Consider the following 23865-nt stretch of genomic DNA (forward strand, 5'->3'; position numbering starts at 1 on the left):
TCAGCAATCCTTCAGACAGGTATGCTCTTTGCTTGGGTTAAAGAGGTGTTCCAGCTGGCGGAAAGAAATTAAAAGTCAGCAGCTACAAAACACTGTAGCTGCTGACTTTTAATATACTTACACTTACCTGTCCAGGGAGCCCACGATGTCAGCACCCCAGCCGATTTTCAGATCAGCTGCCGGGTGCTGCGGCCGCCGTTAATTCTAAGGGAAACTGGCAGTGAAGCCTTTCAGCTTTGCGGCCAGTCCCCTACTGCGCATACGCGAAGTGAGCTGCGTTTCTTAATTGGCTCGGCGGCAGGAGAAGGAGGAGGGGGGGGGGGGGTCGAACTTCTGAGGGACAGGGCCACTGCGTTGTCTCCCTGGAAGTGGGGAAGGGTACCTGTCAAAAACAGGTACCCGTTTCTCTCCTCCCCCCCAAAGGTGCCAAATGTGGCACCGGAGGGTGGGAAGAAGCAGATGAACGAAGTTCCATTTTTGGGTGGAACTCCGCTTTAAGCAGAGTTCTATTGTACAGGCTGGATAACTGTTGGCCTTCTCCAACCATTTAGCATACTGATGTAAACTGGACGTTCAGGAGAAGTAACAAGAATGCACAACCAAAAAGTAGAGCCAGGGATTGACTTGTTTTCATGCATTAGCCTTTTCAGCTCAGAGTCCTGCTCTCCTTGGTAACTAGATGAACAATGCTGAGCTGAAGGCCAGTGGTGGGCGAAACCAAATGGGCAGAAGACAGGTTCTTTCAAATAATCCTGCCTATTGATTGAAGCATGCCAGCATGATTATATTAGGAATAAAAGAGATAAAACCACAGGGAAGCGATGGCAGGACTAGTCACCCTGCTGCATAGGTATCATGTCCCCTAGACAGAAATGTAGGGCCAACAGTCTCTGAAGGCTGACTTTATGTAAAGCCTAGTACACACTGCTAGCTTTTTTTTTTTCCATTCAACCCAGTGGGCTGAAGGGAAAAAAAACTGAAAGATCAGATCAGAGCCGCTGTACTAATAATCTGATGTTAGTACAGCGATTCCCCCTGCTGGTCTTATTAATGCTCTGACAGGGGGGTATCCCTCCGCCAGAGCACTCCAGTCAGGGCTCTTAAGCATTGGCTGAGAGGTGCTGATTGGGAGCCAGACACACGGCCCGAATGCTGGCCAGTTTCTATTGAACTGGCCAATGCTGTCTGACATTTGGCCTGTGTGTACATGTGTACTAGGCTTTAGAATTGCATAAAAAGGAAGATCGATTATGCAAACAGAAAGATTGATAAGGTAAATGATTACCTACATTCACATGAAACACAGTTTTTACCCAAGGTGGGGCTTTAAAAAGCAAAACTTCTAAAATGTATGAACCTTTACCACTGCCCAATGCTATGTAATCATTCTGAGTATACTAAACATGCTCGTTATGCTGCAAACGTCCCATAATAGTTGGATTCATTTTGGCTATATGGCTCTATGGTCAATTTACATAGGGCTTTACATACTATTTAGATCAGTCCTTGCCCTCAAAGAGGTAATATTCTAAGGCCCTACCTCACTTGCATACATACACAAAGTAGGGCCAATTTAGACCTGGTTCAACCTAATGCAATTTCAGATTCAACTTAAGTCACACAAAATCACATAACATGAGAAATAATAGTTTTCAATGGGTTCCATTCACATCATTGCAACTCAGCACTAAGCTATTTTGGAAAATATTCCTGTACTACTTTGGTGTGATTCATGTGCAATTTTGGTCCCACAGAAATGAACAACCTTATCAAAATTGCATCCAAGAAGCAGGAAATAATTGCACTGAAAGCCAGGTCAAAACTGTATCGCAGCAACGTGAACCTAGCCTTAGACAGGAGCCAATTAACCTACCAGCATGTTTCTGGAGTGTGGGGGGAAAAGCACAGGGAACATGCAAACTCCATGTAGAAAGTGTCCTGGTTGGAATTTTAACGAAGGACCTCAATGCAGATATGCTGAGCAGCCCTTACCGGGCCCTTTCAGGCAAGAGGCAAATTACTAAACCTTTATGTAACCCAAATCTGCTGTTGTGTTTAAGAAAAAAAAATGTATCCTGTAAAACATAAAGCTTTATTTTACCTCATAGATATGCAACTCACCTGTACACCAGAGCCAGTATATTGAGCATTGTAGCGACATCGGGGTGATCATGGCCTGAGGTCTTCTCCAGGTCTTCCAGGGCTTGCTTGCAGAGAGGTACAGCCACCTCATACCTCCCTTGGGATGCGTACTGAATCACAAGATTGTGAAGAGTTCTTAACCGTGCAGGGATCTCATAGCCTCCTTGTTGTGCGGCAGCCGCTGCGCTGCTGTGCTGCTGTTGTACTGCAGAAAAGGACACAAAATTCAGATTTAGCAGTCATCCCCTTCATATAGTGATGGTACGCTGGTCGAAAAGCACCTCAGGTTAAACCAGCCCTGTTAAACCAGTTTCATTACTTAGGGAATGCCAGATTTAGATTCTGCCTGCATAAAGTCTTGCTCCTCTTACTGCAGAAGGATGCTCAATGCTCTTGTTGCATTCCGAATCTAAACTGGCAATGGCAGGCTGGTACAACAGAGCTCAAGTGGGTAGAGGCCTAACCATTTAGGAGGTGGGTAAATAAAAGAAATAAAAAAAAAAAACTGCCAGGGTCTAGCAAAACGTGAATATATTTGGGTAGACTGTTTCTTCATATTAAAGTTCAGCTTCATTGTAATAAAACTGACATTTTTATGAAAACATCTCTGTTTTCAGCTGCATAAAGGGCTTGGAGAGGTATGGGTGGAGAAACAGCAGTATACTAATCTTCCCAGTAAATGGCTGTGCAGGGGGCGGCGTGTCAGCACAAGTATAACCATTGGAGGAAAAGCAATGTGTTCTTCCAGCAGAGTCAGATAACTGACCACACAGATGGATCTGCTCTCATGTCAAGGTGGTCAGGTTGAAATAGGAAAGCAGGAGAGGAGGACTGGCAGCATCACCAGGTATTTCACACAAACAATACAAAGAACTGGAAACATTTTTCTAACAAACAGTACAACAGACACATCATAATATTTCATATTTTTGATATAACATACACTTTAATTTAAAATCCATGTCGATATCTGCCCACCCCTAGCCAGCTGTAATAGTTTCATAGTTGGTAAGGTTGAATAAAAATACCAGTCCAACCTGTGTGGATGTTTGTTTATGTCTATACCAATTGCCAGTATATTGCTTTCACTAACATGCCCCTATCTAAGAGGTTTTTGAAACTATCGAATGTACTGCTGACACCAACTGGGAAAGGGAGTTTCACATCCTTACAGCTCTGACAGTAAAAGATCCCCTGTGCAAATTAGGGTTAAACCACTTCTCCAATTTAACTGAGTGGCCGGTGTCGTAAGCTTCCTGAAATGGAATAGTTATTTCCCTATGCTAGAAATACTGTTGAAGTTATTGTATACTGCTATCCTATATCTCCTCTCAAACGTCTCTTCTCCAGGGAGAATAAGATTAATGTTTGTAGTTTTTCATAACAGAGGTCCTTCTGCTCCCTTATTCGTTTTTTTGCCCTTCTCTGGACTCTCTCCAGTTCCAGCACATCCTTCTGGAGGAATGGTGACCAGAACTAGACAGCATACTCAAGATGCGGCCGGATCAGAGTCTTGTAAAGTGGTAAATTAGAGTTTTATCTCTTGAGTAAATATCCTTTTAAATGCATCCTAATGAACCTGCAATCTACTAGGACCCCCAGATCTTTTTCCATTATGGTTTCCCCAAAAGGTTCTCCTCCTTGTGTTTATATTTTTAGCCCCCTAAGTGTTAATATGTTCTTAAAGCAATCCCACTTTTTTCCCCCTCAGTGTTCATAGCTTCTAGAATTTTATCCCATTTAGTATCTTGTCATATTTAGTGCAGTTTAGTAAAGTAATAGATTACCAAATTGCTGAATTTGTTCCAGGAAGAATTGGGAATCAAAAACACACTTACTTCCTGGTCCTTGGTCGTCGTCATCATTGGGAAAGAGGTCATCAAGAGGCTCCTTAGATGAATCACTGTCCTTATCATCCTGAAAAACAGCGATACATTGAATTCAGCCAGTCAAATCTAACATCTCTCCTCATCACACATACATACATACATACATACCTACAGTGCCTTAAAAAGGATTCATACCCCTTGAAATTTTCCACATTTTGTCATGTTAAAACCAAAATAGAAATTGTATTAAATGAGGATTTTTATGTGATAGACCAAACAAAGTGGCACATAATTGTGAAGTGGAAGAAAATGATCATGGTTTTCAAAATGTTTTACAAATAAAATATCTGAAAAGTGTGGTGTGCATTTGTATTCAGCCCCCGAGTCAATACTTTAACACATGAATATGCTTTAATCTAAACCATTCCATTGTAGCTCTGGCTGTATGTTTAGGGTCGTTGTCCTGCTGGAAGGTGAACCTTAGCACCAGTCTCAAGTCTTTTGCAAACTCTAATAGGTTTTCTTCTAAGATTGCCCTGTATTTGGCTCCATCAAATCTTCCCATAAACTCTGACCAGCTTCCCTGTCCCTGCTGAAGAAAGGCATCCCCACAAACTGATGCGGCCACCACCAGGTTTCACAGCGGAGATGGTGTTTCCAGGGTGATGTGCAGTGTTAGTTTTCCGTCACACATAGAGTTTTGCTTTTAGGCCAAAAAGTTCAATTTTCTTCTTATGGCTTTCTTTAAACATTGGCTTTCTTCTTGCCACTCTTCTATAAAGGCCTGATTCCTGGAGTGCATGACTAAGTTGTCTCCACCTGAGCTATGGATGGGCCTCTTGGCTGCTTTTCTGATTATTGCTCTCCTTGCCCGGCCTGTCAGTTTAGGTGGACGGCCATGTCTTTGGTAGGTTTGCAGCTGTGCCATATGCTTTCCATTTTCCGATGATAGATTGAACAGTGCTCTGTGAGATGTTCAAAGCTTGGGATATTTAATAACCTAACCCTGCTTTAAACTTCTCTACAACTTTATCCCTGACCGGTCTGGTGTGTTCCTTGGCCTTTATGAAGCAGTTTGTTCACCAAGGTACTCTAACACAGTGGTCCTCAACTCCGGTCCCCGGGGCCCACTAACAGGCCAGGTTTGCAAGATAATTAAATAACATCACAGGTGATCTCATTTGCTGCTCCGTGATTGCAGTATTCTAGTCTGCATCTCCCCAAGGTAATACTTAAAATCTGGCCTGTTAGTGGGCCCCGAGGACAGGAGTTGAGGACCACTGCTCTAACAAACCTGAGGGCTTCCCAGAACAGCTGTATTTATAAAGGAGATTAAATTGCACACAGGTGAACTCTATTTACTAATTAGGTGACTTCTGAAGCCAATTGATACCACTAGATCTTAGTTAGGGGTATCAAGAGTAAAATGAGATGAATATAAATGCATGCCACGCTTTTCAGATATTGATCAATAAATAATTGTAAAAACCATTTATCATTTTCTTCCACTTCGCAATTATGTACCACTTTGTGTTGGGCTATCACATAAAATCCATTTACGTTTTTGGTTGTAACATGACAAAATGTGGAAAATTTCAAGGGGTATGAATACTTTTTCAAGGCACTGTACATACATAGAAAGTACCCTAGGTATATACACGGCTCAAAAGAATTAAAGGAACACTTTGAAAACACATCAGATCAAAATGGGGAAAAATATCATGCTGGATATCTATATGGATATGGGCTGGGTAATGTGTTAGGAATGAAAGGATGTCACATTGTTTGAAGGAAATGAAAATGATCAACCTACAGAGGGCTTAATTTAAAGACACCCCGAAAATCAAAGTAAAAAAATGATGCAGCAGGCTAGTCCATTTTGCTGAAAGATCATTGCAGCAACTCAAAAATGGTACTCAGTAGGTTGTATGGCCCCCAGGTGCTTGTATGCATACCTGACAACGTTGATGGTGTCCTGGGGTATTTCCTCCCAGATCTGGACCAGGAAATCGCTGAGCTCCTGAACAGACTGAGGGGCAACCTGGCAACGTCGGATGGACTAAAACATAATGTCTCAGATGTGTTCTATTTGATTTAGGTCAGGCAGCGTGGGGGCCATTCAATGGTATCAATTCCGTCATCCTCCAGGGACTGGCTGCATACTCTCACCACATGAGGCCGGGCATTGTGGTGCACCAAGAGGAATCCGGGGCCCACTGCACCAGAGTAGGGTCTGGCAATGGGTCCAAGGATTTCATCCAGATACAGAATGGCAGTCAGGGTGCCATTGTGTAGCTTGTAGCGTCCCTCCATGGATATGCCTCTCCAGACCATCACTGACCCACCACCAAACTGGTCATGCTGAATATTAAAGGCAGCATAACGTTCTCCACGGCTTCTCCAGACCCTTTCACGTCTGTCACATGTGCTCAGGGTGAACCTGCTCTCATCTGTGAAAAGCACAGGCACCACTGGTGGGACCTGCCAATTCAAGTTTTAATGGCAAATGCCAATCAAGCTCTAGGGTGCCGAACAGTGAGCACAGGGTACATTAGAGGACCCTCATGAAGTCAGTTTCTGATTCTTTGGTCAGAGACATTCACACCAGTGGCCTACTGGAGGTCATTTTGTAGGGCCCTGGTAGTGCTCATCCTGTTCCTCCTTGCACAAAAGAGAAGATACCGGTCCTACTGATGGGCTAAGGACCTTCTACAGCCCTGTCCAGGTCTCCTAGAGTAACTGCCTGTCTACTGGAATCTCTTCCATGCTCCTGAGACTGTGCTGGGAGACACAGCAAACCTTCTGGCAATGGCACGTATTGATGTGCCATCCTGGGAGGAGTTAGAGTGCCTGTGCAACCCCTATAGGGTTCAGGTATCGCCTTATGCTACCATGGTGACACTGACCCTAGACAAACTAGTAAAAAACAGTCAGAAAAGATGGAGTATGGGGGGGAAAAAAAATGTCAGTGACCCCCCACCTGTAAAATCATTTTGGTTTGGGAGATCGTCTCATTTTTGCACCGGTTAATTTCCTTAACACCAAAGCAGTTGCAACTGATTAGCAACCCCCTCTACTACTTAACTGACCTGATCAATATCCCAGGAGCTTAACTGACTTGATGCTATACTCTGAATAAAAAGTGTTCCTTTCATTTTTTTTTTAGTAGTGTATTTTAGTAGTGTATATTCAAGATACACAGAGAAGCCAATGATTGCATACTCAATGGCGTTCCCCCAAAAGACAGCACTGGGGCCTAGTGACTAGCTATTCAGGGTCCTAGTGCTGCACTATAGAGGAGAAATGCAGTATGTCACATGCTGCTCAGACTGTCAAGTTTTTTCAGGGTGGCAGTAAAGGCGAGTAGCCACCAAGGATAGCAAACACGGGTGGGGTTGTGAATATAGGAATTAAATCATACACGAGTTACTTTTTAAATAAAAGGGTGCATGGGAAGAAGAGATCCCCTTATAATGACCACGGCGGGTTGACAGGACCTAGAAACCCAAGCGCAGAGATTTCATTACTACAGTCCCAGAAATATAAGAAACCTTTTTTTTTTTTTTTTTTTCTCCAGGGCAAACCGATGCAGTGAGTTGGTGTGAAATGACAGAGCAAATTTAGCAACTCTGCCCAAGGCAGCCCACCAGGACTGGTGTGAATGAGCCCTACATAAAGATGCTTTGATAAACGTTTAATCAAACATATAAAAATTATAGTGCAATAAAACCATGCATCCTGTGTCTAGCCATCCATCCTGTAAAGTCAATTAGTTTAAATTAGAAGCCATTTGCCAAGCTATAAATAAAAGCATTGTATAAATACATGTGATCTCCTTTATTACATTTGCTTCAAAATTCACCCTGTAAATGTTTTACGATATTTACATCCAGGATAACAGTTTCCTTTCTAGGAAAGGGAGTGGACACAATTCACATATTCTACACAATCTCCAGGGAGGTAAAACTCTCAAAATTAGGACAGGAATAATCTATACAATCGGAGGACAGGAAACGAGGGTTGTGAGCCAACGCACATACTCATCTCTGCAATGATAACCTATCTAGAGGAGATTTTAAAAAAGCCCGTCAGGAAAGAAACAAGGTGGCTATCACTGCTGCCCTTTGTGTGTAAAGGTACTGACTTCCATGGGTGCCAACCTTCCCTAATAAGTCATCGCTCAGACCATGCATGCAGGAGTACCATCTTCACTAGCTACATGCTTGTTCCAGTTCAGTGACTCCCCAAAGCCAGAATCGGGCTGACAGCCTGGAGCCAATACTAACAATTTTCCTGAGCTATACTGCAATGGATTTCCTCATTTCCAGGGTCTCTTTCAGTTGTTTATATGTGCTTTTGAGACGAGGGGGTCTCAAAAGACAGCAGTGTCACACACACACACATCAATTACCAGTAATAAAGTCTTTAAAGAGGAAGTTAACCCTCCTCTGTAACTTGTACCTATAGGTAAGCCTATATTAAGGCTTACCTATAGGTACTGTAAATATCTCCTAAACATGTACCGTTTAGGAGATATTTACCTTACATGCAGCCAGTGACGTCACTGGCGCATGCGCTCTGAAGGAACGGCCGCCCATGCCGTTCCTTCAGAGCTCCGTGCCGTGACCGTCGGCTCCCGCGCGCGTGTGCGGGAGTGACGTCACCGCGGCTCCGGCCAATCAGATGTCCGGATGCCGCGATCCCGGAAGACAGGCGACTGGACACGCCGCCCGTCATACAGGTAAGCGGAAGGCATGGCGGGGGCTCGTTCTAAGGTAAGTATTTCATAATGAGCTAGTATGCAATGCATACTAGCTCATTATGCGTTTCTCTTGCAGGTTGCAAAAAGAAAAAAAAAAATTTTGGGGGTTTACAACCTCTTTAAACTTTTTTCTTTCAATATCTAAATTTCTGGGTACCTTGAAAAACAATTCCAGTAGGAGAGTCCTGTGCTATTGTATCAAGCCCAGCACCATAGTTTTTTACAATCAACACCTCCAAAAACATGACCTTCAGGCATACAAATCATGCATCAATAACAAAAATCATTAAAAGCCACCAAAAGGAATATTTTATGGATCGATGAAGCCTGGTGGTCAAAGCTCGCCTCACTACCTGTGACAGCAGGCAGGGGGTTCTTTCTCCGCACCTGCTGTCACGTTTTAAAAATGATAAGGCTGTGCGTGACTTTGCCCGCACAGCCGCATCGTTCATTTAGTGCCGGGTCACACTTATGCGATGCGGGAAGGCTGCGAATTCACAGCCTGTTCCCGCATCGCAAACGCACCCTTGGCAGTTCACACTGCCATATGCGATACGCTGGGGGTGTCAATGAAATGTTAACGACACCCCCAGTTTGATCGCATATCGCAGTGCGATCTTTACAGTTCGCACAGGATCGGATCGCACAAGTGTGAACCACTGTTTGATCCGATCCTGATGCAGCTGAAAAAAAGGGTCATGTGCGAGTTTTGTGTGGGTGCAGTGCGAATTTAGCCATACAAAGTGTATGGCTGAACTCGCACCGCATGTAATGAAGGAGCAGTGCGCTCCGATATTACATGCGATGGCCGCAGCCGCAAGAGTGTGAGCCGGCACTAACAGGAATCCGAGAATAAAACTACAAGTCCCGTCTGCCACCACGGATGACAGCTTGTGGTTCTCAATGGACTGTGAATGCCGATGGGAGCCCTTGTATTCCATTCACTCTTCTTCTAGCTTTGTAACTGAAAGCCTATATGGAGGTATTGGAACAAAGCTGGAGAGAGAACACAGGAGCCTGAGTCCAGGTTCACACTTATGCAAATTCTATGTGGATCATAGGCGATCCAAAAAGCATAAAGTCGCATGTCACCTAAAAATATATATATTAAATTTGCGGTGCGAATTTGGTTTGGTCCAAAAAAAAAAAGGGTCTTTGAGCTTAGTACAGTGCAAATTTCAGCTCCATAGATTTCTATGGGACCAGACTGAAAAAGCAGTCCAGTGCTCACATCACTACACAAAAAAAAATAAAAAGAATGGCAGATGTGACCACTCCACTCACAAGATTGCACTAAATTTGCATTGGAAACATTAAACCTGCGATGCACTGATTGCAAAAACATGTACAATATTATATTTTTTTAAAAGGTGAACTTAGCCTTTAACAGTGAGATCTTTCCAACAGTTCTTGTCCACCTGGAAGTTGTTGGTGATTCTGCAGACTTCTTCTGTAACATTCTACATACTAATAATTATATATTTAAAACCTATACTATATTAAAACAGATTTACTAAAAAGTTTGAAGACCCCCCCATCTTAGAACAAGCTGTACTGCCTAAATGCAGTGGATGTAAGGAACCTGGATATTCTGACTGGCAAGTATATCTAAATCACCAGACTGACTGAACAGATTTAAAAAACCCTGTGTTTGCAGAAAGATCATATATATATATATATATATATATATATATATATATATATATATATATATACATACATATACATATACACACACACACACACACATTTTATCTGTATATTTGTACATATCAGACTACCGACTATAATGACTGCAGGGCTCCCTGTACTGGGCCTATGGTAAATGGTTACCCTACTATGTCCACTATCCTCCACTGTAAAGGGGAAGAAAAGGAAAAAATCCATATATAACCTTTACAGCATTCTTAGGAAAACCATGACTTTAGTCAGAATGGAAAAGCAAAAGCCACGCACCGATGGAGAAATGTCATCATCATATTTTTTCAGCTGATTCATAAACTCTAGATGTTTCTTCTCCTCCTCCAGTTGGGCCACAGACTGTTCACTCCTCTGCAGTTTCTGCTGTGTGTTGGCCAGCTCATCCCTCAACCACTGGTTCTCCTGGCACAGCCGTCTCACTTGAGCCCTCAGCTTCTGCTTCTCCGACTCCACGGCATTTAAGTGGTTCGATAAGGCCATCATAACCTACAAGAATAATACAATCACATTTTTGTTTTCTCCCTTTTAGATTGTGAGTTCCTATGAGTGGCCTCATTTATACTTGCTTCAAAATGTGCCATGACCAGAGTTTTTAACCCTCCTCTTGTGTTAGGGTCAGAACCGACCCGTTTTCAGGGTTTGAATGTCTATAAGTATCACATAAATTTGTTTATTGCATCAAGATTTTTTTACTTTGTCAGGAACCTCTATTTAAACAATGTAATATAAAAAGAATCCTTTTCACTAAATTATAAAATACTGTGGTGAAAATTTTTGAAAATTAAGACGTTCATGGTGTTAGGGTCAATTCTGACCCAGTTATAATATAGGATTATAGGACACTAATAAGTGCTAAAATTGAAATCATAAACACTCTCTCTGCTTGGTAACACTGACAGCCAATCACCTCTCAACCCTGTGAGCTGTAGTTAGGGAGGGGCCTATCTCTTTGCCTGCTTGTCTTGCTTCTCTAAATAAAGTAAAGAAACATAGGACCAATACATTTCAGAGTTGCTGGTTTATTTTACCATTTTTAAATTTGAAAATGAGAGGTATGCTATCAAAAGAAAGGTCTACTCTAAGGGGTCACACAAAAAATATTAAAACCAATATTTTCAAGGATAAAGAAGCCTAACAAGGTAACCAAGAGGTAAGAAACAAATTGGATGATAAATAACTGTTCAGAGGGTATTTTATGGCTGATTTAAGACACGGTCAAAACCGACCCGTTAACATCATGGATAGTAACAGAAAGCTAACATAAGAGGAGGGTTAAAGCACTCTGAATACACATAAAAACAGTTCTCACTAATTAAATGGTTAGCTTGCTATCCTGTACACAGGCGAGTTTGGCCTCTGTAGTATGCTTCAAAATGTATACCCTCCATGTCACTTTCATCATGATTTGCTGCATCTCAAGGCCCCAAAGTCTATGGCCTCATTTAGACTTGCTTTACTGTCTGAAATGCAATCCACATTTTGATCACTTTTCTTACAGGGAAAAGAGAAATATTTTATGTGCTATATTTAGCTTTTCAGATGACTGTACATGAGAAGACATTTAATTGGCTCATGTGGCTTAAATAAAGGGGGGGGGGGCCCACAAAAAAAACACATCATAAAAGCATCAAAAACACATTAACAAATGCATGTTAAAGCAGTAAGCACTTTAATGTATGTTACTAATCAATGCAAGTGTAAATAAGCCCTTGAAGCCACCTTTCACTCCAGTTTGAAGGCGTTACAAAATTTGGAACTTTGACTTACCTTTTCTCAGTGTACATTACAGGGCACAGAATCTTAAACTGAAAGCAGAGTTCCACTCCTGACCCCCTGACATGCCACATATGTTTTTGGGGTGGAGGGTACCTAGATTTAAACAGGTACCTGCTCTCACTTCCACTCAGGCCGCCTCCTCTCCCCCCTCCCTGCAATCTTCTAGGACATGTCACAAGTCCCAGAGGATTGCCCAGACATTCACAACGCACAGCGCGACTCGCACATGCCCAGTGCCCACCCCGCTTTGAAGCCGCAAGCTGTTACAGCAGTGTGCCCACACTGGTGATGCCCACGCCATGGAGATCAGAGGGAGAGAACCGAGGCTTCAGGCGGCCGCATCGTTGGACTGTGGGACAGGTGAGCGTGTATTGAATTAAAAGTCAGCAGCTACACTTTTTGTAGCTGCTGACTTTTAATAAACACAAAAACAACTGGAACTCTGCTTTAAGCCGGGTACACACATGCCGAATGTGCAGAGACATTTGCCAGTTAAAAAAAAAAACGCCAAGATTAGGCCTGTGTGTATGTCGGTCTGGCCTATGGGCATGCTGGAAATCCAGCAGGTGACCGAGACTCGATCAATACTCTCAGCCAATGGCTGAGAGTGCCGATTGGAGTGTTCTGGTGGAGGGGATTCCTGTCATTCCTGGATGTGCCCTATAGAGGAGACATGATACTAGTCTCTTCTTGCAGCCTCAAGGGCATCCTAATCGTGCAGACACTGGCAACAGCAAATAATTGCACAATCTACAATACTTTACAGTTCACTAATCTCTCCATAGTCAAAACTGGAAGCATTTGTGAAGATCAGGGGTTTATTTTCAGTAGGTAGGGAGGGGGTTACATTCATACTGCCAAAGGCAGTCCCAGAAATAGTTTGCAGTACCTGTGCTTCACTCAGACCCAGTTCCAGCATTTCCAAAGACTTTCGGATCATGATGGACTTCTCTTCCACCAAGTTACTCTCGTCATCTTTCTTCAGACACTTCAAGGTCTCCAGGAGGCTCTGCAGGATGGAGTTGTGCTCATTCTTCAGGGCCTCCAAGCCCTGGATCACCTGTTTGGTCTTCGAAATGATCTCATCCTGGGTGAGTTTCTCCAACTTATCTTCCTTCAGAAACACCATCGTGGACATGTTGTCATACATTCTGTAAGGAAAAACACAATAGAAATTATTATACACAGCAGAAGAACACAGACATATCTAAAGAATCTGCTCTTTGGCAGAAGGATGCAACGGCGCCAGCACTTTAAATGGACTGAAATTGAGAATCACACCTAACAAAATTTTAAGTACCGCAAAGACCTAAATGGACCCTTACTGTTGGGGCACGGAAGGTTTAAGAAGATAATTACCACACCTCTTACCAAAACACAATACATAGTGGCCGCTAGGACATACTTGTACAGCCTATCAGTAAAAGCAGGTGCAGGGGAGACTTTCAAAAAGAGGGGGAATGGGTTTTCATAAAACTATGTTATACTGGGAAAACTAGAGTGTATTTTAGGCACAAGCACATATTTTTTTGTTACTATTTTAAGTATGACTATAGGCAACTTTTTTTTATTTTTTTTTCGTTTTGATAGAGTAAGGGAAGGTTACAACCCCTGTTGGTTCATTTTTGCCACCTGTGACCCATTGGGAAGATTTACCTTCACCTCCTGTCCCATAGCCAACAGGAAGTGAGACCAAATCCCTGCATATTAAAAGGGAATCTCTTGGGGACTCCCGGCCACAAGAACTTGTGTCCCCCATTGGAAGATTTCCCCCTCTATTATATTTCTGCAGACAACTCAAAATTTGGGATTTTTTTTACTTTCACTTTTAACCACTTGCCGTCTGCTCACGTTGAGCCTACTGCGGCAAAGTGGTTCGTTATCGCCTGGCGACGTAGACCTACGTCGCCAGACACTCCCCTTTCTCGGAGGCTCGCTCCCGCTGTATTCAGTCACAGCGGGAGTCGGGCCAGGGGAGAAGCAGCGGCGATCGCCGCTGCTCTTCCCCGATCGTCGGGGAATCGAGTGTGGGGATACGCCTGCTTGTGTAAACTAAGTGACAGGCAGGGTCAGATCGCAGGTTCAGCATAGTTGAACCCTCGATCTGTCCTTGTGTCACTCAGTCCCCTCCCCCCACACACGTCAGTAAGCACCAGGCATACATTAACCCCTCCCGCTCCAATAAAATTAACCCCTTCCCTGCCAATGTCATTTTTACAGTAACAATGCATATATATATATATATATATATATATATATATATATATATATTATATAGCACTGATTACTGCAGTAATGTCACTGGTACCCCCAAAAGTGTCAAAAATGTCAGTCAAGGGTCCGATCTGTCCGCCGCAATGTCGCAGTCCCGCAAAAAAAAAAAAAAAAAAATCGCAGATCGCCGCCATTACTCGTTAAAAAAAAAAAACACCAAAAATGACAGAAATCTTTCCCTTAGTTAGTAAACGCAATAACTTTTGCGCAAACCAATCAAAATTCGCTTATTGTGGTTTTTTTTACCAAACATAACACAAATTGGCCAAAAACTTAAAAAAAATTTGATTTTTACATTTTTTTTGGGGGGGGGGGGGAATTTCATATAAAAAAAATGTTAAAAATAGTTATTTTTTTCAAAATAAACGCTCTTTTTTTGTTTATAGCGCAAAAAGTAAAAATCGCACAGGTGATCGAATACCACCAAAAGAAAGCTCTGTTTGTGGGAAAAAAAGGACATAAATTTCGTTTGGGTATGGCGTCGCACGACCGCGCAATTGTCCGTTAAAGTCGCACATCGCCGAATCGCAAAAAGTGGCCCAGACGTAAGACAGCAAAATCCTCTAGTGGTAAAGTGGTTAATGATAATGGTAAACAGGACAAAGAGAGAGAGGGTGAATCTCTCTAAAGGTGGCACAGACCGCTATAAAAACTGACATGGGGTCTAATCCCTCTCCACTCTATCCAAAACTAAAGAAAAGGTTTTGCCTTTAGTTAAGTATACAATTCATCTATTCATGAGAGAATGACTTAAGATGTAACTTGTGACCTCTCCTGTATGAATTCTAGTTCCCTGGAAACAATACTGATATTCTGATCTCCATCCTTTCTGAGTCATTGACCTGACTAGGTCAGTACAGACTAGGGACTCTGAAACCCTGCTTACACCATGCTAGTTCCAGGTACATTACTCTAAATACAACTAGGCAACTAACATTATAAGAAGCAGGCCAGCAATGGCAGCCCCATGCTTTTCCCCTGACAGGTGTACTCAAAAGTTTCTCACATGGCTTTCTAATTTCGATTGTTGTTCACTAATTTGATTACTGTATTGTATAGGTTTGTAAATACTGCCACGTGGGCACGTGTCCATAAGGTAACCTTTCATGAGAATGTTTTAGTTTAAAAGCGACCTGATCACGTATTTTAAAATCTGGTGCAGTTGTGCATAAAAACCAATAAGCTTCCAAGTCTTATTATCAAAGCTTAAAGAGGTTGTAAACCCCCCTTATTTGCCTATAGGTAATCCTATAATAAAGGCTTACCTAGAGGTACTGTAAATATCTCCTAAACTTGCACCGTTTAGGAGATATTTACATTACACGCAGCCGATAACGGTCATCGGCACATGCGCTCTGAAGGAACGGCCACCCGTGCCATTCCTTCAGAGCCCTGTGCCGTGAACGGTGGCTCCTGCACATCGTGCCTCCAACCAATCAGATGGCCGGAGGATGCGAACCAGGAAGAAGGACGGCCGAAATGTCTGCCGCGTTACCTGTGAGCAGGCGGCACTGCGGGGGCTTCGTTCTAAGGTATTTCCTAATGAGCTAGTATGCGATACATACTAGCTCATTATGCCTTTGGGTCCTTTCACATGGAGCGGACCGTTTTTTGATCCTCTCCGGCACTTTTTTCTTTTTTTTTTTTTTTACAGACACGGATGACACTTGTGTCATCCAGTCCGTATGCCCGTTTATCATCCCATCCATTTGCGGCTGATAAACGGAGATAATGCATGTCAATGGGATTGCGGATGTCAGCAGATGATACCGCCGACATGAGTTTTTGCATCAGTTTCGTTTTTTTAAACGGAAGAAAAATAGGGTTCTTTTCCGTTCCAAAAAATGGAACCGATAGGAAAGGACGCAAATCGGATGTCAGCGGATGGTCATCCGCTGACATCCGCAATCCCATTGACATGCATTATGTCAGTTTTTCATCCGCAAAAAATAGGATGAAAAACGGACATACGATCGCCCGTGTGAAAGGACCCTAAGGGTCCTTTCACATGGCCGCTCCGCTGCTTTCCGTGTGTCCGCAAATCATCCTATTTTTTTGCGGATGATTTGCGGACATCAATGTAAGTGAATGGCACTGCGGATGTCAGCGGAATACCATCCGCTGACATCCGATTTTCCTCCTTTCAGTTCTGTTCCGTTTTTTGGAACGGAACAGAACCCCATTTTTCCATCCATGTAAAAAACGGAAAGGAAGGAAAATCGGATGTCAGCGGTGTCATCCGCTGACATCCGCAGTGCCATATACTTACATTAGGTCCGCATATCATCCGCAAACGGATGGGATGATATGCGGGCACACGGAGCGGATGACAGAAATGTCATCTGCTCCGTGGAAAATAAAAAAAAAAAGTCCCGCAGCGGACCTTTCACATGGAGCGGCCGTGTGAAAGGAGCCTTATGGCCCGTACACACGATCCGAAAATCGGACGAAAATTAACACTTGTGAAAGGATCGGACGATAATCGGATCGTTAGTACACAGCTTACGAGAGGCGATCACGACAGTTCACCCGATATTATCCGGTCGTGCAAGCATAAAAATTTTGATCGTATTATAACACATCGTACGATAATCGTATTATCAGTATGTTGTTCGTCCGAAAAAAATGGTGAGCAGTAGACAGCGCATGAGCAGTAGACATCATTTTCCCCTCACACGCTACGGCGTGGTTACGCATACCGGAAGCTAAGAATTATCGTCCGTGAAAATTCGTATCGTGAGTAACCTCTCCCGTTAAGCGAATATTATTGAGAGCTGCTAGAATACGAAAAATAACGGATGGAACGTCGCCCGATTTTCGGATCGTGTGTACTGGGCATTAGTCTTTGAGGTTTTTATTTGTTTATTTATTTTTTCCTGAGGTTTACAACCTCTAACTGAACAAGCTGAAGTTAGAAGCCGATTGGCTTCAATGTAGAGCTGCACCACATTCTGAGTGCTTCAATTTCATTAAACCCCCCCCAGTGTGCAGTGAAATCAGAGTTAGCAATTTCAGTAAAGGAGAGGAGCTTACACAACTGTGCAAGACTGAAGGAAAGGCTAGAGTTCAGCTTTAGGAATAACTACGAAGAAAGCAAAGTCTTTGTGAATAAATATATAAATATTGCTGCATCCACGCATATACAAATTACAAGAAAGCCTTTTTTTTTTTTTTTTTATTTAAAACAATATCACAAACTGAAAAGATTACACTAAGCTGCTCATATTAACACTTACAGTATATTAAAAAAAAGGTTTCACTTTAAACCCAGATTTATTTTATTAATCAGTGTATTTTGCAATCGGAAAGCTGAATTACGGAAGTGGGTGGTTTCAGTCACGCAGAAAACAAACCTGAAGTAATGATGACCATCTGTCCCAGACAAGAAACTTACTGAAGTTTGCATTTTTCAAATTCTCTGTAGGAACCATTACATTTATAAGCCGCTAAACAATGTTTTCTCAAATACTCTTTAAAGTCTTCCTAGAAGTCCAAGACCCACTTCACACAAGTGGTTTTACTCAACATGTAGAAGCATAAAGAAGTATAGTTTCTACTCAATATTTACAGAGATCACAGTGATCGATAACTTGTTTTATTAAATATATTATATATATATATATATATATATATATATATATATATATATATATATATATATATATATATATATATATATATAAAGCCCAATTTATTTTTTTGTCTTAATAGAATACGGAGAGTTAAAAGATGTATGGGTATTTTTTATTTTTGATTCATACCTACCTAGGTGGATGCGGGATCGGTCCCATTCTGCATCAGTCCCTTGGTGCCTCTAACACTAAGAGCTATGCGATCGAACACCGTCGATCGCTCGGTTTACACAACTCCGTGAGCAGAGAGCCCTGGGCTGCGGAGGGGGCGGGAGCGGCCAGCTCAAGCTCTCAGCGGATCCCAACTCAATGGTCGTGATGACGCCCCAGCCTGGACTGACGTCAGCAGAGAGAGAAGACTTCAGCCGGCTCTCTGCTGAAAACGGGTCACAGGAGTGCAGAACGTCCTGCACTCCTGTGACCCACAGGAGAAGTACAGCCAAACAAGCTTTGGCTGTACTTCTCCTTTAATGACCACATTTTTAATATATGTTCTGTTGGGGAGATTTCCTTTCATTTCCTGCCCTGTGGACACAAAAAGGAAGTGAGAGTCGCCTGTTAGACCTAGGATAAAACGTAAATTCATGGCCCATTACACTCCAAGCTAAGCTCTGGGGAGCTCACACCCTCACATTCAGTTTCTCCTTCCTGCCCTCGCAGGACCAGGGATATGCAAACTGTGGCCCTCCAGATGTTGCAAAACTACAAGTCCCATGAGGCATAACAAGACTGACCGCCACAAGCATGAAACTCAGGCAGAGGCACGATTGGACTTCTGGTTTTGCAACAGCTGGAGGGCCACAGTTTGCATATCCCGGTTCTAAACACTTGGTTCTGTACTCCGGACAACACTTTGCTTGCCAAATTACTCACTGTGGCATTAACATTTTGCTGGCTATGATGCATATAATGCTGTAATCTTATGATATCACAGCATACAACCCCTATAAAAGATGTAGCTCCCCAATAAAAGGGTGCATTACCACTATAAGGTGTAGTACCAGTAAGAAAAATAAATGGTACTATACTCGAAAAAAGGGTGCAGTACCACAAAAAAAAAAAAAGGTAGAATACCTGTAAAAAAAGCAAACTTTCTCTGCAGATAGGTCTCCCCCCTACCCTACCGCTACAAGCAGGGCAAGATGGCTACAAATGTGTGGAGTATATCCAGATATTGGCCTTTCCTCCAATGCTAAATCTCTACCAGCACTTAAAGTGGAGTTCCACCCAAAAGTGGAACTTCCGCTTTAAATAGTCCTAACCCCCTGACATGCCACATTTGGCATGTCATTTTTTTGGGGGGGGAGCGGTACCTAGTTTTGACATGTACCCGCTCCCACTTCCGCTCGGAGCGCCGCGGCGCCCAGAGCGGAAGTTCTCCTCTCTCCCTCCCTGCAGTCTTCTGGGACATGTCAGAGGTCCCAGAAGATTGCCGGCCAATCACGACGCATAGCGCAACTCGCGTGATGCCGGCGCCGCGGAGCAGAGAGGGAGAAGACGGCGCATCGCTGGACCGTGGGACAGGTGAGTGGGCGGTTAGGCTGGAACTCCGCTTTAAGCGGAGCTGTTCCTGAAATGTATCTAGTGGCCCTTTACCTTCTTTTCTAATTATTGGTTCTAAGAAAATGTCTCTCCTGTGGGATGCAAACTGGTTTAAATCGGCACGGATGGAGCCAAGTACCTCCGGCGCTGTTCAGCTTTCTGGATATCCAGACAATAAGCCAAGAAATTACCCTCAGCCCATTAATGCCATCAGCACACAGTAGAAAGTATTGATCGCCAGTTGTCTCAGTTACAAACCAACTGTGTGATTAGCAGGAATACCAATTGTCAGAGGGAATTTAAGCCAGGCATACATTTCTTATTAACTTAAGGCCCGTACACACGATAAGAAAATCTGAAGGGAAATTTCGTCCGACGACCGATATGCCGATTTTCGGATTGTTAGTATGGTGCTTTCGACAGCCGACTCAGACTTTTCGGCCGAAAAAATCCTGATGTGCAGGCTATAAAATTTTTATCGTCCGTCAACACAACATCCGATTTCGACTCATTAGTACAGTTTTTGACGGAAAAAAAAAAATCTTAAGAGCAAGACTAGGCATGCTCAGAGATGAAAGAACACATACAAAACAATCCAACACATGACATCACTTCTGAAGTAGAATTCTGTCATACGGGAAAATTCGTATGAAAATAACCTCTTCATTTTCCACATCAGACTAGCATGCCACAAAAAACGGACGACAAATCGTTCGATAATCTGATCGTGTGTACGGGGCTTTAGACTGTAATATGTAATAGACAAGGCCCTATCCCTACACATCCCTGAAATAAAACTCTGCATTCATCAACAGGAATTAATGGACAGTTTAGATGCAGCCTTGCATGTCACGATACAATAAACAAATCAATTTACATACAAAGGCTACAGGACTTCTACCCTCTCCAAATCATAGGTAGATGTGTCCTCACAAAAGCCTCACCTTGCTTGGTGTACATACCAGTCATTATTCAGGATTTATTCACGTTTCCGTGTGTGCGACAACTGCATTTTTAAAGGCCAAGTTCACTTTAACCGCTTGCCGACCGTATACAGTACATAACTAGTACGTGATCCGCGCGCAACGGTAGGGAGTGCCCCGGCTGTGCTGCGACTGGCTGCAGCACGAACCAATCAGTTGGTGCCAGTCGCTGATTGGTGGCCGGCACCCAACGATCGACTACAGACATTACCAAAGAGAGCCCCGTGTAGATAAACATAGGGCTCTCCTCTGACAGCAGCAATGTGCTGTGTTTTTCTTCCTGCAAAACATTAACCATTTGCCCACCAGCCACCGTAGTTTTACTGCAGCAGGTCAGCTCTATTACATGAAACAACGTACCTGCACGTCGCTTTGTGTAAGACAGTGGGGGCGCGCGTGCGCGGATTGGCCAGAGGGGGAGCCAATCAGCGGGTCCGCCAACCACCCGCGATTGCTCCCCATGGAGACCTAACGGCGGCCTGCCTATGTGAATAAGGCAGACCGCAGCGCTGTCACAGACGAACACAGGGATGATCCTGTGTTCCTACTATTTAGGAACACAGGTCTCTGTGTTCATCCAGTGAGTACATCCCCCACACAGTTAGAAAGCACTCCCTCGGAGCACACAACCTTTTGATCGCCCCTGGTGTTAAGGACATAAATCCATATACACTTATTGGGATTTTTTTTTTTACCAAAAATATGTGGCAGAATACATATTGGCCTAAATTAATGAAAAAGTTAGATTTGTTATTTTTTTTTGGGGTAGGTTTTATAGCAGAAAGTAAAAAAAAAAAAAAAAATATTGGGATTTTTGACTTACCGTAAAATCCATTTCTCTAATGTTCATTGATGGACACAGCTCCTGATAGTCTTAACCATTGGGTTTTACCTGCCCTCTACAGGAGTAGGAAACTAGGCAGAAAAAAAAAAAGTCTGGCTATGCCCATGGGCAGTCCCAGGGGGTATAGTCCCTCTCTTTGCTATAGGCATTCAGTTTAGTTACAAGCATTGTCAGGAAAAATCCACAGAGCAGTGGGCGCTGTGTCCATCAATGAACATCAGAGAAATGGATTTTACAGCAATTAAAAAATAAAATTTTCTCTTTTCATTGATGGACACAGCTCCTGATATTCTTAACCATTGGGACGTCCAAAAGCAGTGTAAAACATGAGGGGTGGGAACAGCAAAACAGGTAAGCAGGAGCTCAACCAAACCAATTGGAGCCCATCTGAAAAAAATAATACACCCTCAAAGAGGATCAGGTCCTCTAAACCGCAGCCTGCAAAATCTTGCGGCCAAGAGAAGCATCCGCAGATGCCAACACACCCACTTTATAGAACTTTGTGAAAGTGTGCACCGACTACCAGGTGGCCGCCTTGCAAACCTGCGTCACTGATGTCTGCTGATGGAAAGCCCAGGCGGCACCAAGCGTCCTAGTAGAGTACGCCTTGACAGGGAAAGGAGGAAGCTAACCCCTGATGGAACAGGCCCGAATCCCCATCTGTCTGATCCATCTGGAACCGGTCACAGATGAAGCGGACAGCCCTATAGGAGATCCATCCGTGAGCACAAAAAGAGTCTGACTTCCTAGATAACGCCGCCAGTTCCGACACCCTGCACGCAGATGTGATAGACACCAAAAAGGCCACCTTCTGGGACAGCCTAAGTTGGGGAATCTCCCTACGTTTTTCAAAGGGAACTGCTGGAGAACCAAAAGCACGAGATTGAGATCCCAAGGAGGCAACGGAACCGGCACCGGAGGATACAATGTCGGACACCCTGAAGAATGATACGCACCAGGGAGTGTGTGGCCAAAGGTAGTTGGAAGAAGACCACCAAAGCCGACACCTGGATCTTGATGGTACTCAAGGCCAATTTCTGTTCAACCTCCCATTGAAGGAAGGTCAAGATCCGAGCCACCGAGAAGGAGCGAGGATGAATACCAAGAGACTCACACCACGCAATGTACGTCTTCCACGTACGATGGTAGATCATCCTAGAAGTAGATTTCCTAGCTTTCAACAGGGTAGGAATCACCAACCCAGATAAACCCCTATCCTTCAGCACCTGGTGCTCAACAGCCAAGCCATCAAAGCCAGCGACTGTAAAGCAGTATGGAATATCGGCCCTTGGGACAGCAGCTACTCTTTAAGAGCAAAGCTTACAAGGAACGTCGGCGACCAGGTGCACTAGATCAGCGTACAAAGCCCGGCAAGGCCAGTCCGGAGGCAATAAGATGGCCAGAATCCCTTCTGCCTCGATCCTGCAGAGAAGTCTTGGCAGAAGAGAGGAGGAATGCATAAATCAGATGATACTGCCCCCACAGGGCCACCAGCGCATCTGTGGCATCCGCCAGAGGATCCCCTGACCGAGCCACAAACCTATGCACCTTGTTGTTGAGCTAAGACACCAACAGATTTAACTTGAGGGTGCCCCACAGTTGATGAAACACCTCCAGATGAAGGGACCACTCCCCTTGGTCCAACACCTGTCAAAACTGAGGTAATCCGCCTGCCAACTTTCGACCCTGGGAAAGTGTACGGCGGAAAGGGGTGGAACTAACCGTTCTGCCCAACTTAGAATGCTGGCTACCTGCAGAGCCACGAGGACACTTCTTGTGCCCCCTTCGTGATTACCATAAGCTCCGGCCGTGGCATTGTCCGAATTAATGCGCACTAGCCAACCCTGAAAATGATCCGTCCAATGGTCCAGACACAGTCTGATCGCTCCAAGTTCCAAGACCTTGAACGGTAGTCTGGACTCTTCCAGCGTCCAGATTCCCTAAACAGAATGCTTGCCGAGGAGGCCTCCCCAAGCAGACAGGCTGGCATCCATGGTGGCCACTGTCCAATACAAGGGGCAGAAGGATTTGCCCAGCCGAAGCGCCAGACCCGGAGGTCTGACCGTCCCAAGAAAAGACCCCCAAAACCCTCCAGGGGGAGGGGGGCAGCTACTCACCATACTAGGAACCAGGTGGGCACCGCTCCAGACAGAACTCCTCACTATCAAAATTGGGGGGGGGGGGGGTCTGTTGGCCAGGCGGAACTCTGACACTCGGGCCAAGACCCATATGCGACTTCGTGCGGCGCTTACCTCGCAGCCCAGCCCCCGTCCAGTGGGGCTTTGTGGCGGCCGACCTAGTGTGGAACTGAGGTCTGTGCACGCTCGCTGGCCAGACTGGGGTGATCACTGGATCTAGATTATCCAGCCCATTGCCCAGT

At 44.0% G+C, this 23865-nt stretch overlaps 1 protein-coding gene across 8 annotated transcripts in view; it reads right to left on the reverse strand.

The window, feature by feature from the left end:
• Positions 1-23865, reverse strand: part of KLC1 (kinesin light chain 1) — a 144502-nt gene that overhangs the window by 69927 nt on the left and 50710 nt on the right. For all 8 annotated transcript variants that reach the window (XM_082275554.1, XM_082275555.1, XM_082275551.1 and 5 more), the window contains exons 2-5: positions 13100-13361; positions 10690-10920; positions 3981-4059; positions 2122-2347 (exon numbers count right to left, since the gene is read on the reverse strand). In XM_082275554.1, the coding sequence (XP_082131680.1) occupies positions 2122-2347; positions 3981-4059; positions 10690-10920; positions 13100-13360 (797 nt within the window). In that variant the 5' untranslated portion in view covers position 13361. The remainder of the gene's footprint in view (positions 1-2121; positions 2348-3980; positions 4060-10689; positions 10921-13099; positions 13362-23865) is intronic.

Source organism: Pelophylax lessonae (assembly GCF_965119305.1).
Source record: "Pelophylax lessonae genome assembly, chromosome: 13".
Classification (NCBI taxonomy): Eukaryota; Metazoa; Chordata; class Amphibia; order Anura; family Ranidae; genus Pelophylax; species Pelophylax lessonae.